The 16691-nt window shown below is 40.8% G+C and overlaps 1 protein-coding gene across 2 annotated transcripts; it reads left to right on the forward strand.

The window, feature by feature from the left end:
* Positions 1-4793: 4793 nt before the first annotated feature.
* Positions 4794-12892, forward strand: tmem115 (transmembrane protein 115). Of its 2 annotated transcripts, XM_070910874.1 has the most exons (4): positions 4794-5285; positions 7736-8100; positions 11666-11843; positions 11889-12892. In XM_070910874.1, exons 1-4 carry the CDS (start codon positions 4794-4796, stop codon positions 11970-11972), a joined length of 1119 nt encoding a protein of 372 aa, XP_070766975.1. In that variant the 3' UTR covers positions 11973-12892. The 2 variants fall into 2 exon arrangements, with proteins under 2 accessions (XP_070766975.1, XP_070766974.1); XM_070910873.1 differs by having other exon boundaries at positions 11666-12892.
* Positions 12893-16691: the final 3799 nt, after the last annotated feature.

Genomic DNA, 16691 nt, shown 5'->3' on the forward strand with positions numbered 1-16691 from the left:
TATTTTTCCTTATTTCTTTACACATTTTTTACACACAATATTTAATCAATATTAGTAGCAGATGTAGTGCATATCCTCCCTTTGACTCTACCTCACACACATCACACATGCAACTGCTTCCAAGGAAATTAGTTTTACAGATTTACAGTCACATAACAAGAATATAATTTGCTCTCAACCACAACCCTATAAAATATATACAAACACGTAATCTTCAGTATATTATATTCAGTCTTGAAGTAATAAAACGTTATTGTCAATGACCACTGGTGAAACATAAACAAGACCTAAGAGTCAGACATTCAGTAAGCAGACAGTAGAATCAATTTGGGCTCCATCTAAATGAGAAAATTTACCCAAAAGCCTTAAAAACACTTACAGACAACGTGAACTGAATGTATAGTACCTAAAGAGGTCATGGTCAAGTTTAGTACCACTTGTAACACTCAATAAAAAAAGTCTGAATCTGAAATCAGCCCCAGACAGTGCTCTATTCTGTTAATAAATTTTTAAGGGCACACTGTAGATAATAACAATACATATTATGTATTACAATATTATGTTTTACATTCGTCCCTTGAAAAAGAGACGAATATGGGCACTAAATGAACCAAAGCGATACAGAACGATTCACTATTTGAAACATATACCTACTCTTACAATGTGGTAGAGAAGAAGTTAAATACATGGCACTTTTTAAAAAAATAATAGCTGGTAAATGAAGCAGTTGAAAGAAATGACTCACCAACATTTTAAAAATAACTTTCTTTTTTCAGATGAATGCAAAATTGGGCCAGCTACTAGTAATAATATTATAATAGTTGAGCTGAATTAAGTTGTTCATTTATTTGCATTCATATAGGTGTCAGTGAGCTCAATGTTATTGCTTTTGGCAGTATATTTGATTATCCTGTTCTTGTAAGATAGTGTTAAGATCAATGGAACGTAACATTGAGGGTGAAATCTGGGTTTGGATTGTACTGGCTCGATTTCCACGTCCTGCTTTAATGAATGGTCCCTCACTTATTGGAGTTGCTGTGTGTGCGAGACCTCCATATACAAGCGAATATTTACTTTGTTGTCAAATTGAACCCTTAATATTGAAACCAACAAATTTGTCTACTGACCATTGTGCAAATCCCAAGATTCAACAACCTTTGTTGGGCAGTTTACTTGAGTTTTTGGCTTGTTGGTGGTGTCATATAGAGTTTATTCCACCCACCAAAAGATGATAAAATTGATAAATGTAATGGATGCATCGTGAGAGTGGTAACATTTCTGAATGATAACAAGGAGTATCTTCATCTGATCAATGTCCTGCACACAGAGGACAATAATTTTGCAGAGACAAAAAACTTAATTAACCCAGCTCACTAGCTTATTTGGTGGTTAATAAAATCTGTAAATCTTCACAGCATACAACACCCTCTATCCATAGACCCTTGATTTAGATAAGGAACAACTCCCCAAACCTTTAACAGGGAAAAAATGGAAGAAACCCCAGGAATCCCTCTCCCAGGATGAACAGACTTGCAATAGACACAATAATATTATAGTATGGACAATCATGATGACAAAATTATAAATAGATCAACATATATGAAGAGCAACTTCAGGTGTCGCCAAACAGATCGGACCTGAGCCACACAAGCTCCTCTCCACCATGGAGACCTGGAAGAGGACAGACTACACAAACACACATATGAAGGAAAGCTCAAACACACCTTTCACACAGAGAGGAGAAAGAAACAGACACACACAGAGGGAGAGAGAGAGACACAAGAGGAGAGGCTGAATCTGCTGCAGGACGAAGGTCCAGATCCAAAACATCTGGGGAGAGAGGTCCAAGGACGGCTGATGGTCCAGCACAGAGAAGCCTGTGTGAAAAGAGAGGACAAGACGAGAAACAAGAGAGACAGAAGAGAGAGAGACAGAGAGAGAGAGGCACACTGCTGCGCTTGTGGGACACAAACAAACAGAAAGTTAGATAAATGCAGTGGTTTTCAATATTCAATACAACAACAATATTCTTGTCGGCAGGACAAACATGGACAATAGTACTAGTCTTGATAGATTCATTGAGACTAAGAACAACCTGCAGGTGATGTGGCATTTCTTGGCATTTCTTGGAATTATTTTGATAAATGTGTTTTTTTTAATCAACAGTTTTGGTTCACTTCTACACTGCCATCATAGAGTCCATCCTCACCTCCTCCATCACCGTCTGGTACGCTGCTGCCTCCACCAAGGACAGGGGCAGACTGCAGCGTATCATCCGCTCTGCAGAGAGGGTGATCGGCTGCAACCTCCCATCTCTTCAGGACCTGTACTCCTCCAGGACCCTGAGGAGAGCAGGGAAGATCGCTGCCGACCCCTCCCACCCCGGACACTATCTGTTTGACCCCCTCCCCTCTGGAAGGAGGCTGCAGTCCATCAGGACCAAAACCTCCCACCACAAAAACAGTTTCTTCCCCTCTGCAGTCAACCTGATGAACACGGCCACAGTCTTGCACTGACTCCCCCCCCCCCCCACACAATCACACAATCACAAGTTATATGTTATATTAACGTACACCGCCCTGTCCCCCCTGCGTTACATTAACGCACGCACCCCCTACTGGACAATACTGGACACTTTACCTGGTCACTTTATTTTGGTCACTGCACTGTTTGCTATTTATCTTATCTTATTCTTTTACCTTTATATTTTTACACGCTTGATGTCTGTCAGATTATGTTATATGTTAAAAAAATGTAGCACCATCAGACCACGGCAAATTCCTTGTAATGTAGGTTACTTGGCAATAAACAGTTTCTGATTCTGATTCTGATTCTGATTATTAACAGTTGTATTACATTTTGCCCAGTATTTGAATTACAAAGAATTACTGAAATTACCAGAAAGCTTAAAGGGAAATTCTGGTATTTTTAATCCTGGGACCTTTTTGTTTTTTTGTTGTTATTTTTTTTACAAATTTTTGTAAAACATTATGGAAAGTATCCTCACAGAGAGAGACATTTTTGTTTCACTAGAAACACTGTTTCACCTCTTCATGACCTCTCCTTGAACAAGACTTACTCTTTAACAAAAAGGTCTATCTTTGTGTGGATGCACGTCCTTTCCATAATGTTTTCAGACCCTTAGAATAACAATCTGAGCCCGTTCACAGCTGCCAGCTGAGGCCTTTGGTAACAATTAGTAATTTAGACCCCAAAACATGTAAAAAAAAAAAAATAATAATAAAAAAATAAAATACTGGAATTTCCCTTTATATTTCACTCATTTCAAAAATATATATTATCTGAGCAGCTAGCCCTAACTAAACATACACACAGAGGCAGAGCAGGGCCCGGTGAGGCTTCACCAGAGGCCTCACAGAGGGAAATTCCAAAGGTAAATATTTCAAGCTACCATTTTGGCCATCTTGTGGAACACTAGATGGCCAAAATCATTACTAGATAAAAAATGGCATTAAAGCCTGTGTCTTTTTTGTGTTTAAAAAAAAGTGCAATGTTTCCCTCTGTATAGCATAAAGTACCAGAAAATCCAAATACTCGGTTGAAGTATACACCTCAAAATTATTATTAAAAGTACAATGGCCTTCTTGAGAATATGTAGTTAGCTACTTTCCACCACAGGCAGCCAGAAGGCTCACCTATACGGTCTGAATACTAACGAAGTCATCTACCGACTCATTTATAACCCAGCTAAACGTGTTTGTTGTCAATGTGAGGATCTGGGGCTTTTAGCGTACGTACATACGACATTTGTTGAGGACTCGGTTTCCCAGCGTGCTCTTGTGTTGAAAAGTTACGTGACTTGACGTTTTTTCACCAATTGTTGATGACGGTGGCAGACAGCGCAGGTCAGTAGCTGAGTGGTGATACTGGGAGGAGGAGTGCCTGCCAAAATAATATAACTTCCTCCGGCGACCTGCTCACAAAAGACGGAAGAACAATAAAATAAAGGAATGAAGCTAAGGTAGTATGAGTAACCTGCGAAGTATACGCGAATTGACGCAGGTTCAGAAGCGTCTCTAACATTGTTTTGAAGGCCTGTTGCAAGCTACGGGAAATCCTCCTCGGGTTAGCCCGGTAGACACCGGGCCGAGAGAGCGCAGAGGACCCGGACGGGAGCTCCGTGGGCTAGTTTGAATGATCAGGTTTTACGGACGCTAGCTGCCCTACCTTGTTATCAAACCAAGACGTAACCTCTCCTGCTCCTCCGTGGCGGTTATAAACTGGCGTAACTCGAGACTATTTCACTTTGACAGCTAGCTAACATTAGCTCTCGTGTGTTTACAAGCTAACTCAGCCGAGATCCTCTGAAGAAGTTGGCACTTAGGCATATTTGTGTCAGTTAGGATTTACATATTTGGCTCGTCCCACCTGCCTGCTAGCTGGTGGTGATTTGTAACATTGTCCTACTTCTGTCTACGCCGACTGAAGGTCGCCAGCTAGGCAGCTAGATCAGAAGGTCCCCAAGCTAAGGTTATCACATCTTCAGGCTTATCTAACGTTACTACAGTCCAACGTTGGTTACCTGGTTTTAACAGAAGTTACCGAGTGACTTACCAAAGCTATCTGTAACCAATTGAAAGACAGTATCCCGGATGAAGGCTCACAGAGAAGCGTGGATTTTGATGCTGTCAGGACATACAGGTGTCACCTGCTCTGCCTGGCATTGTTAATCTCACACCAGCATCCAACATCTGCTGCACCAGAAGCAACTGATCCGCTGTTTCGCTCTCTTGAGCTGATTTGCTCAAGAAGGATCCTTTTCAAGACAGACAATGAATCGTTACCTGCCGGTGGCAAGGCAGCACTTCCTGGCTGCCCTTGCCAGTACCAGTGTGGTGGTAAAAACTGTAAGTGCCGTGGTGGTTCTCCTCTATCTGTTGTCATGGGCCATCGACACTCCATACGCACTGGGGGTGACCCCAGGCTACCTCTTTCCACCCAACTTCTGGGTGTGGACATTGGTGACCCATGGGGTGGTGGAGCAGCACGTCTGGGGTGTGACGGCCAATGTGGGGACAGTTATGGCCTGTGGACGCCTGCTGGAGCCTCTGTGGGGTGCTCTGGAGCTCCTGATCTTTTTCGCAGTGGTCAATGTCTCTGCAGGCCTCCTGGCAGGCCTCTCCTACCTCCTCACCTATGTTGCCACCTTTGACCTGGACTTCTTGTTTGCCGTGCGTGTCCACGGGTCAGCCGGGTTCCTGGGAGGTGTCCTGGTGGCGCTGAAGCAGACCATGGGGGATACTACAGTGCTCAGAGTGCCACAGGTGAGGCGGACAAATATCAAAAGTCATTTCTGCTCTGCATTGATGCTTATTGGCAATTTATCTATTTAACCTGTAAATAATACCAGACCAGTGAGGAGTGGGACAGCACAGTTAAATTGAGAATGTAGCCCAACAAGAATGTAAACATTACTGGAAACCTAACCACTAGTCGTTGAGTACATAAACAAGCCTGTGTCAGATTATGGCCAGCACACATCAGAGATGCCCACAGCTATATTCACAGAATAGAATGTACTTTGCTTGTTTTTGTTTTAATTAACATAGAATTTCACTGTGGATACACATCAAGTAGGGACAAGAAGATTTCCAAATGTAAAGGCAAAGTGCACTACATGCCACTCTACACTGTCACTGAATATATGTACACTATGTTTTCAGCTATAAATGAAGCATAGTGAGTGTAGCTTTTAAAAAATTAGGTTACTAACATGGTATAGTTAAATACAAAATGTACACACTTGTGTTTGACAAACGTATGCCCAAGGATACACCCAAAGATTTCACAAAATACAATGCAATACTATATCACAGCAGGAATCCACATGTTGTGATGGCCATGATGTTTATTTTTCTTTTGACATTCAGAGGACTTGCTGCCTGTCACCTTTGAGGCTGAGGTTTTGCTTGAAAACAACCAGTTATGAGTTCAATCGACACTTTTAGGACAAACACGTGTATATCTCTTGCAGGGCTTTTGTATGGATAAGTGTATTTTTTGTGTATACAGTGCCTTTTCAGTGCAATGACTTCCCAGAGTCTTGGAAAAAAGAACTATCAACTAATCAACTTCATATTACCAACCAGGTCTCAGTGAGCATAATACTATCAAGTTTGTGGTTACATATAATGTCATTAACAATTAAAGTTTTGTTTCAAAAGGATCTGACATTTAGCTGCTAGTAGCAGCAGCAGCAGGTGGATATGACAAAGCAGGTTTAACTAGAACAAGATTCTCCAAGTGAGCAGCATGATGGCTGGCTGATCTAGGTGATATTTTACTGCAGTTATGTCTATTGTTGATTATTACTGGAATAGTGTATGCAGGCGTGGGATTTTCACGATAAGGCAAACTATGAGAAGAATCGGCTCACTGACCTTCAGGTGGTGAATGCCTTGCAGGCAAACAAAGGCAAAAAAGTAGCACATCCTTCATTTAGTTTTTTTATGGTAAGGAATATTAGCTAGTACTACAGGTCACAGAATCCTGGGGGCAGCAAAACAAACTATTGTCATTTTAATAAAGAAGTCAGGCAATAATTGGCCTTTTCCTATCATTCTGTGAGAAACTATGATCTGATTTAATGCTGCACACAGCATGAGTCTGCGAACAGCAGGGCACAGTGAAAGGAGTTGGTTACCTCTGTGAGAAATTAGAGGTGTGCAGCTCGTCGCCTGCAGCTCTTCATCGCTAAAATAAAAAGTGTGGAGATAGGTCTGACTATGTGAGACTACTCTTAACAGCTCACTGTGGCGGCTGCTGGTTGTTCCATTATACCCTGCAATACAAAAATGACTGTAGACGCATTTTACCAGCCAGTTAGTGCTACTTCATAATAAAAGTCAACCTGTTTTTCGCCAGTTAATGCTTTTAATATAAAGCTGCAGCAGTACAAAATATTTGTTTTGCCTTAGCAGTAACTTAATATATAATTCATCTCATTCGGTAGATAGTGACTTAACAGATATTTATTTAAATGATCTTCTACAATCTTCAGATAATTACTTTAAACCCAGCAAGACTTGTCTAAGTAGGCTAATTGCATATTAAACACACAGCATTGTAGGCTAGACAATGTCACACATGTTACAGTGACTTCTATCACCAGCAGCTCAGCTTTTACTTAAAAAAAAAGAAGTACTTTCATGAATACCATCATATACCATATACCCTGGTGAAATGACAGAAAGGTATGAAAAAAGTAGATCCCGCCCAAGCCTAATTTGGACGACAGTGTAATCTGATAATTTACATTTTAAGATTAAATCTGATGCTTCTCTGCAGAGCAGTTTACACTGAGTGTCCAGATAAGGGTTTAGTGTTTTTGCTGAAGCACACATTAGCTACACATTCCTAATGTGTCTCTTAAACTACCAGGCCACTCTGCTTTAGCTACAGTTATTTTTGCTTTTTGTGCTAGTTATGAGTTTGTATAAAACTGTGTCACCTCACTCTAATATCCCTCATCTCAGCTGAGCAGGTTAGGAAATGTACTCCATCAACACACTGGTACATTTTGACTATGATTCCCTCCTGCCAGCCTGGCACGTAACCAGCTATTGTGGGGTGTTCCAAATCCTGAATCTAGCTGACTTGAGTGAATTGTGGGAACTGGCAGCCACGGTGGTCTGTCGACAAAATGGTAGCTGTCCCTTTGCCTAATGTTTTCTTGTTCACAAGAATTAAAATCTGTCTCCCCCTCCCATCTCAGGTGAGACTCAAAGCAGCACCGGCTTTGGTCCTCCTCCTCCTGGCCTTACTGCGCCTGTCCGGGCTGGTCGACAGCTCTGCCCACCTGGCCGCATACAGCTACGGTGCCCTGTCCAGCTGGGTCTACCTGCGCTTTTACCAGAGGCACAGCCGGGGCCGCGGGGACATGTCGGACCACTTTGCATTTGCTAGTTTCTTCCCCGAGGCGCTGCAGCCGACCGTGGGGCTGCTGGCGGGGCTGGTCCACTCCGCCCTGGTGAAGATGAAGGTGTGCAGGAAGATGGTGAAGAGATATGACGTGGGGGCACCCTCCTCCATCACTATCAGCCTGCCAGGGACAGACCCACAGGACGCAGAGAGGAGGAGGTGAGTCAGAGCAAGGAAAAATGAGTTTTAACATTTACATCTGCATGCGTACAAGTGTCTGATCTCTGATGGAAGCTTCTGATCTCATGCAAAGGTTGGTCTCATATATTGGTTTGCCTTGTCAGTAAATATCTGACACTGGCCAATTAGGGCCCATGTCAACATAGCGTTTTTTTTCTGAGTGCCAGTGTCTTTTTTTCAGTTGTTGGTAATGAGGAGAGAGAGCATGCGGCCGCCTAGAGAAAAGGCGCTGCACCTGGTGTCTTTTTTCAGAGCACTTTTCCCTTTTTGTGTGGCCGCTCCGAGCTCTTCGAGTTGATAATCTCTGAACTTTTCAGAAAGGCACTTGAGAGACAGAGACAGAAAAGTCCATTTCCCAGCGCCCTGCCAGCGCTTTTCTGCTAGAAAAAAACGCTATGAGGACACAGTCTAGTGTGATGGAGGTTCCTCCGTGACCTGAAAAACATCTGGTAAAATTTTATTTTGCCTTTACATTTAATTTTTCATTGACTGGTTCAGTATTAGGCTTGATATCTATTTTTTCATACCTTCCTGACATTTCACCCAGGTATACGGTATATGACGGTATTTGTGTAAAACAAAAAAAAACCAAGTGCTGAGTTGCTGGTGATAGAAGTCATTGCAGCGTTGTCTAGCCTATATATCTGTTTTATCTGAACTTGCTGACCTACACTCTGTTTGTATTACAGTCTATATAGCCCAACGTAACTAAATGCAGATGTGTGTGGACTACTGTACTATCACAGGAACAATGATACTCGTAGAAAAGAGTTCTGCAGCCCCGTGAGCAACTTTGTATTTGCAGTGTTCCCCCTAGGATGGAGTTGTAGCAGTGGCGGTGGCACGTGCGTGCAAAAAAAACCAAACTATTCTCAACCCACACAGGTTGTAGTTTTTCACATTACAGCAAGAAAAAAGTGAAACAAATATGCTCACTGATAAGCACGATGTCCTGAGTGGCACTGTGTGGCATAAACAATAGTAATCACAAAATAACATTGGCTCATTGAAGGGATTTGAACTGCGATTTGTTCATCCTCCCAAAGTCAGGGTGAAGCTACTAACCAACTGTAGGGACGGATATGGTTATGGAGCAGGATTAGAATTGATTTATATTTTAAATATAACTAAATATTGTTTCTAGAGCAGCAACAGCAAAGTCACGATATACATTCAGTAATATCTCACTGGAAACGAATGTAAAACGTCAGTAAAATAAATAATATTCCTGACCTGATCAACTTACTGAGTGAAGTTTAGAAGGGATGAAGACAGACTACATACAGACAGCTGTCGTTTTAGCTTGTTCGTAAAGAAAAATTGCTATTAGCTTAACAAGTGAGCTGTGGTTGTGTATAATAGCAACTGCGAACAAAGCAGGTGGAAATGTCGTTTTCTACATTTTACTCAAAGTGTCTTGACCTGAAACAGCAGCTGAGGAAACCATTGCCATTAGAAACCCACATTGTTTAGTCCAGAATACATGCAAGTGGAAGAAGAGTGACACACACACCCATATAGTTAAATAAATACACTACACAGAGACAAGGCACAGAAACAGTGTTGTTTTTAGTTTTATTTATTCAGGGGAGGTTAGCTTTAGCCTCTGTGCTCTTTTTCAGTCATACAAAAGACGTCATGCCTTTTCATGCCTTTGCTCTACAACACACGCACTTTTACGCACACTCACTAACACCTACTCTCAAGCTGTCAGGGATTAGTTTTCCTCCTTGTCCATTGTCTAGCAGACACACTTCCAAGCTGTCACACAGATTTAGTTACAGATGATGTCATTGCTCTCACGCACACATGCAGTGTTTGTCTGTAGTCGTCGTAGGTTTGACTCCGGGCTGGGGGACCTTTGTTGCATGTCATGCACCTCTCTCTCTCTCTCCCCATGTTGTCATGTCTATCCTATCTACACCGACCATCGAGTAAAGCCAAAAAGCCCAAAAATGATCCTGAGTTTTGTAGGTATAACTGGAAACTTAAACATTAAATGTTTTCCTACTTCCATCCAGGGCAGGTTTGGTGAACACTCACACTGCTGCACATGTTCAGCAACTTGAAGACATCAAACAATACATTACATTTGTATCCAGTAACTGGTTGGGGTTCATTATGTTTTAGTCTGCATCACTACTCATCTTCTGGTTAGTCTTTCCTTCTTCAAGTATGGCGCACATTAAATATGGCTGCCATGTGAATGAAGCTAAGGCCTCTCTAAATCTATATTTTGATCAGCTGGTGATTGAGAGGTCTGCCATCTGCTGAATGGGAAATTAATGTTATGGCGATGATGTAAAAAGTAATTGTTACTTCTCCAGGATAAGTGGGGAGATTTAATGAACAGATGACGAGATTAATTCCAAAAAGACATAATTCATTTGATAAATTGTCTGTTTCTTAATTGTAATATCAGCAAAAAGTGAGTTATTTCCCTGGATATCTTACTAACAACTAACTATTTAGATACCTTCATTGTGAATTTGCACATTTACCTCTTTGAGGATGAATCTACGACCACAGGAATATTGGCTGTTTACACAAATTACAATGCCCCAATAACCAGTTAAGGCAATACTCGAAGGACTTCCAGGAGTAGTAGACCGAAGTCCCACAGCTCCCTAATATTTTTCTTTCATATCAACACATAATAGCATTTTAATCGTGACCGTACTCAGGAATATATGAGAGGGAACATTGAAAAGTAAAACAGTGCAGAAAAACTCAGCGGCTACAAACATTGTTGGCTTTACTTCCACTGTGGCAAGGTTCATAACCCTTTCAGCACGCAGATTAATCCTATTGAACTGGAAACAGGCACAACCTCCCACGTTCATACTGTAGATGTACTTCACATGTCCTGTTGTTTTTATGTATGTCTATGCATGTAAACGTTTTTGTAATATTTTATATAATTTGTATACAGTGCTTACTGTTTGTTTGTTAACTAAAATGCCAATAAATTGAAAAAAAGGCAATACTCTAACCTAATGTAGGTCATAGTTGGAGTAAGTGTAATCAGAATGAATGTGGAGAAGTAAGATTTGCAATACTATTATATTATTAGTATAACTCGATTAGATTTAATCTGAGGTTTAATTCTATGTGAAGGGGTGTCTTTGGGTTCGTCATTGATAGGGCCGTGTTCCACATCTCGTATATAAGCGTAGTTTCTCCATGAAACCCATGAAAACGGCTTGGGAAAAGGTGAGAAGATAGTAGGTCAGTAGATCAGACCATCACAGTCCATGTAAATATTGTCATTGTCTTCAACCTGGGGACTTTGTTTGTGTAACAGATGAGGGATTACTCACCTTTAGTTCTCTTGTCTATTTTTCCATATGGCTTGCTTTATGGGACTTGCTTCATACATTATTAAAGTACAGTGATGCTTTGGATTACATTATTAATTATTGTTATTATTAGATTACATCTACATGGGAGCACTAAACCAATCAAAAGCAGACCTCCCTTGTAGCAAAGCTGTACTTCCCTCTGGGATTGATAAAGAACATCTCTCTTTCCCGTCTCTCTCCAGACAACTGGCCCTCAAAGCTCTGAACGAGCGTCTAAAGCGAGTGGAGGACCAGTCTGCCTGGCCCAGCATGGACGACGAGGAAGACGACGAGGAAGACGAGGTCAGGACCGACACACAGCCGCTCCTCCCAGGTGGGCGTGACCCCTCCTCCTCCACGCCGAGACCAGCGGGGGGACCCGTTGGTGCCTCCCTCTCCTCCACCTCCTCATCCTCAATGTCACAGAGCGGCGGAGCGCCATCCACAGGCGGAGCGCAACACCCCGAGTCCAGCATCATCAGCTTCGAGGATGCACCTTCTAGATCATAACAAATGGCACACACGTGTACAGATACGCACGCTCTGTTCGGTGTCACTGGCAGGTGTACTAGTGTATTCAGCATCCCTGACTAGTATACGAGTATATTCAGGGACAGCGATTAGGCACACACTTGATATCACACACACCAACACACACGACATCTATGACTAGTTCATACACACGACCATGCGCTCACAAACACTCTGTTGATGTCACCGTGAAGCCCAAAGGGGTGGTAACTGTACAGTGCTTTCAGTTCAGACGTGTTGGTTGTAAATGCTCAGTGTAGTTGGGCAAACTGGACACTTAATACTTCTCTTCCTTCCTGCATACGACCGAAAGTCAACCAGAAATTCTGTCTTGTCCGAACTTGACCCCAACTTGCAGAGCTCTGTCCACTGCTTCATGTGTCTCTTTCTCTTGCTTTCTAAATAAATAACAAAATGGGTGTACAAATATTCTCTTTGTAAGTCTTTTTCGGTGGCAGCCATAGTTGTTCTCTGATTGCCTGCCACGAGAAAGCCGTCAATGACAGAGACTCACGCCCCATTCTTGATTCTTGATGAAAGGCAGACTCTGCGCACCGGTTTTTTATAAAGCTCTGAAAAATGGCTGCAATGGCCAGGTGTGTAACGGAGGAAGTATGAGAAGCACGTACTTGACACCACCTGCTGGACCAGAGGAAAGAAGCTGCTGCAGGTCTGTCCTGCTAATGAACTATGATACAAAATGTCAAAATTTGAAGAGATGCCAGGTGAAAAATATTTTTCTCACACTAGGTTCATTTGCCGCCTGGTGTCTCTCTGGAACAACAGGCAGAGAAATGGACCATGTACCCTTTCTTTTTTTTTACCCCCCCTTTGTCATTTAATGGAAAACAATGTATTTTTTTTTCTTCTGCGTCTGTTCATCACTAAACGCAATCAAAAAAACACTAACAAAGACATGTTGATACCATTACACACGTCTATGGATGATGATTATGATTCTTCTTGTTTTACGAGTTATGAGTTGATTATATTTTTAATGTTAATTTCAGTCCTGTACCCCTTTACACTCCCACCTTGTGGGATCTGAAATGATACAAGAATCAGCAATAGCTATTCAACTATCTGGGTGCATATGAGACAGAGAAGTGGGCACTGTCCGTCATGTGGCACCATTACAATTGCAGAGAAGTGATCAAGTGCAGGAGAAGGGTGGAGAATAGGCTTGTTGGGTATGCTCAGACTGTGCAGGTATTTTTTGGATATAGAATGACAATGATTCATGAGTTGCAGATCCAGAGTTTGTATGTGTGCGGTATCAAACCTGTATCTCAGACACTGACTCATGAGGGTAAATAACTCCACCTGCATTAATCAGTAGTCAGCCTGCCCAGGGTATCCCAGTCACATCCTTTGTAACATCTTTCATTTCTAAAATCAGAGTGCCAAGCAGGGGCCAGTGGGGAATAACAATTTTCTAGGGAGGTTGATTGGCAGCTAAATTGTTTCATATAAAATGCTTCATAAATTCTATGCAGACCAAAAGGTCAGTGATTTATTCCTTTTGTAGAAAGTTCTCACCGTAGATCAAATCATTGAATTCCCACTTTCCCATCTGTCCTTCAGTTGCGGCCAATAAATTATCTCAGACGTTGCGATCACAGTGAATACATCTGATAAATTCTTTTAACTGAAATTTAATTAAAAGTGAACTAGTGAAGAAAATAAACTGCATACTTCTGCTGCACATGTTTAACAAGGAGGATAAAGTACATAACATTCACTTCATCCCTCACCTGTTAGAAGTCACAGGCCCACTAGATGTCAGGGGATAGTTGCAGATTGCTCCTGGTATGAAAGCTGTTGTTTATTTGTAGGTAGCCAATGTTTTTATTTCACGCACCATCTCGGAAACTACAAAATATGATCGATGGTCACTGCCATGTGGTTTTGATTTTACTCATTACCTCAGCAGTTTCCTTCAGAAGCATTGCAAATGAAGAATTTGAAATCTGGAAACTGTTTGAATTAAGTAGAAAATATGTTGTTACATGTCAAATATGAAGTTGTTGTGTTTTTTTTTTCACATTTAATAATTTGATCTTGCAGTGGCCTTACTGATCATTGTATTTGTCACTAACTGAGTCCGCATACATCAAAATGAAAACAGACCAAAAATCATCAAATCAAATGTAACACAGCTGGTTATTTATGACCTGTATCGCTCGCCCTCTGTCATTTACCAGTAGGAAAACTCTCCCCCTCTTGTGTCCTCCCGGAAGTAGTGGCCTGTGGTTTTTCAGTTTAATTTGGGGACTGGATATGTTCCAAATCTGAGCACCCAGCAAAGTATATTAATATGTATCCACAACTTTATTTAATACCCCAGGAATGCTATGTAAAAGTTGTATTCATATGTGTGGGAAATGGTGGAATGTGTAAAATGGGAGGAATGGAGGAAGAACATCACAAGATTTGCTTATTGACAAATGTGGAGATAGTGCTCTATGAGTTTTTGTGTAAACCTGTAGAATAAGCAAAAAAGAGTATGTTGGGACCCTTAAATGATGTCCAGCCTTCTACAATGTCATGAAGTGTAAATTCATATTCAATATTTAGAGTTTGAGTTTGAACTCTGAAGTCCAAACAATGAGAAACAGTCGCTTTTTTGTTGATGGAAACATGGTATGTATGGGGAGTGATAAGCCATATTAGAGTGATTAATATCTGTGTGTTCTGTCCTGTGTTTATCCTTGTTCTCTCTGCTCATTTCACTGTGCTCTTATTTTGGCAAGAAGATGTTTACGTTGGATGAATGGGAGCTACTCTTCAATTAAACGTGAAAGAGTGATGGTATTTACGTGACTGATTGGACACAGGAACGAGAGACGATGTATTTCAGAGTCAAATCCAGCTTCAGAGTGAAGGAGGTTAAGCTGCAGTCAAATATCTGAAATCTCAAACTGCATCCACCATCAAAAGTAGTCACAGTAGTTATGGAGGAAAATTGTCAAAACAAACCTGTACATACAGTAATTACAGATAGTAACCGCACAATCACACTTCCTTGGTGCAATTCTCTATGAGGATGGAAAATTACTTGATTATCAATAAATAAATACATAAATAAAATAATACATACATTCTTAAATAAATACAGACAAACAAAAAAATGCTGATATAAATAAAAGTTCGTACTTAAACTGGACATAAATAAAATTTTATATTTTTGATCACCCACATTTATTTATTTCTGTTGCTGTGCTAATAAGGTAGGACGTCCTAACCTCAATGTAAAGCAGGATTGTTAACAAGAAAGTGATTTATCCGGGTCCGCTGCTTCTGCCGAGTGTTGACTCGTGTACAGTTACAGGAGCGTTGTTGTTAGCTTGCTACAAGCCCGCTCAGCTAGCTGAAGTTGAAATTGTTGACATATATATATATATATATATATATATATGTATGAGCCAGTGCAAATGAAAGCAAAGAAACTCACAGTTTTCAAGCTGGTCAGCCACATCCTGCAGCAGGTCTGCCAGCGGCCCCCCAGTTGAAGCCATTATATGCAGCTAGTTTGCTAACATCCGACTCGCAGAAGGTTAGTGTAGCTAGCATGTATCGTGCACAGGGAAGATGCGCTGGGAATTGTTTTCTTCTGTCTGGCCTAGTTGACTAATTCTGCTTTGGACTGAGGTTAGGACCTCCTACCTCATTAACATACAGACACAGAAATAAAACAATAATAAATGTAGGTGTATGAAAATGTAGAAATAAATTTAAGGCCTTTATTTATTTATGTACTGTTTAATAACCAACTTTTAATTATTAATGTACACATTTATTTATTCATTTCTGTATTTATTTCAGCATTTATTTTATTTTGTATGCAATTATGTATTTATTCTTTTATTTATTAATACAAAAAAGTCATTTTTTGTCTTCCATACACACCCTTCCTTGCAAGTTACTCTGGAAATACCATGATATTTTTTTAAGCTTAGCTGCTGGCACAACTCAGCTTGCGTCACACTATAGACATCAGCAATGCAGCAGAACACATTCTAACATGGACTCTGGAAGATAACCGTGAAGTTGTGTAATCTGGTGAGGTGGTGTAATTTGATCAATGAAAATGTGTAGGAATGTTTTACTTGGCAGTCTGAGATTTCAGATTGAGCTGGGCCAGTCAGACTTTCAGCCAAACATCGCCAAAGAGAAGAAAGGAATACTGTCTGTATGAATAATGTCAATTTACATTTTGTGTTGACAAACTGAAAAAACCTACAGGCAAGGATAATGAATGATGTCACTACTGTCACTGGGTTTGTCAGTGGCCAAACCCTTTTAGTCAATGATCTAGAGCTAAAATGCTATCATTGCAAAGTGTTTTTTCCTGTACACCAGTATCTTGTCATTATTAAAGACATAACATACCACAGGTAAGTAGACTATTTCTAAACTTCCGCAGGTGCTCTCTCAGTTTTACCAAAACAATTTGATTTCCCCTGGTTAGTTTCCTGTCAAAGTGGCCAATGGAGAGGACAGATAACCCAGATTTGTCTGCATCTGGCTGGTGATCATCTCCCACTTGGAAGTCCAATCTTTATGTAAATTAATGGGCTTTTAATGTAACCAGGAAATAAAAATAAAAAAAGAAGTATCTTTGACAATTTAAAATGCTAATTTGCCAGTCTTCATTTGCAGGTACAAATTGATTACTAGCAATTATTGACAAAAATC

Source organism: Enoplosus armatus, chromosome 8 (assembly GCF_043641665.1).
Source record: "Enoplosus armatus isolate fEnoArm2 chromosome 8, fEnoArm2.hap1, whole genome shotgun sequence".
Lineage (NCBI taxonomy): Eukaryota > Metazoa > Chordata > Actinopteri > Centrarchiformes > Enoplosidae > Enoplosus > Enoplosus armatus.

Coding starts and splice junctions, on each gene's coding strand:
- tmem115 (XM_070910873.1), top strand. CDS start 4,794: ATGAATCGTTACCTGCCGGTGGCAAGGCAGCACTTCCTGGCTGCCCTT. Junction 5,286..7,735: donor CAGTGCTCAGAGTGCCACAG/GTGAGGCGGACA, acceptor CTCCCATCTCAG/GTGAGACTCAAAGCAGCACC. Junction 8,101..11,665: donor CAGGACGCAGAGAGGAGGAG/GTGAGTCAGAGC, acceptor GTCTCTCTCCAG/ACAACTGGCCCTCAAAGCTC.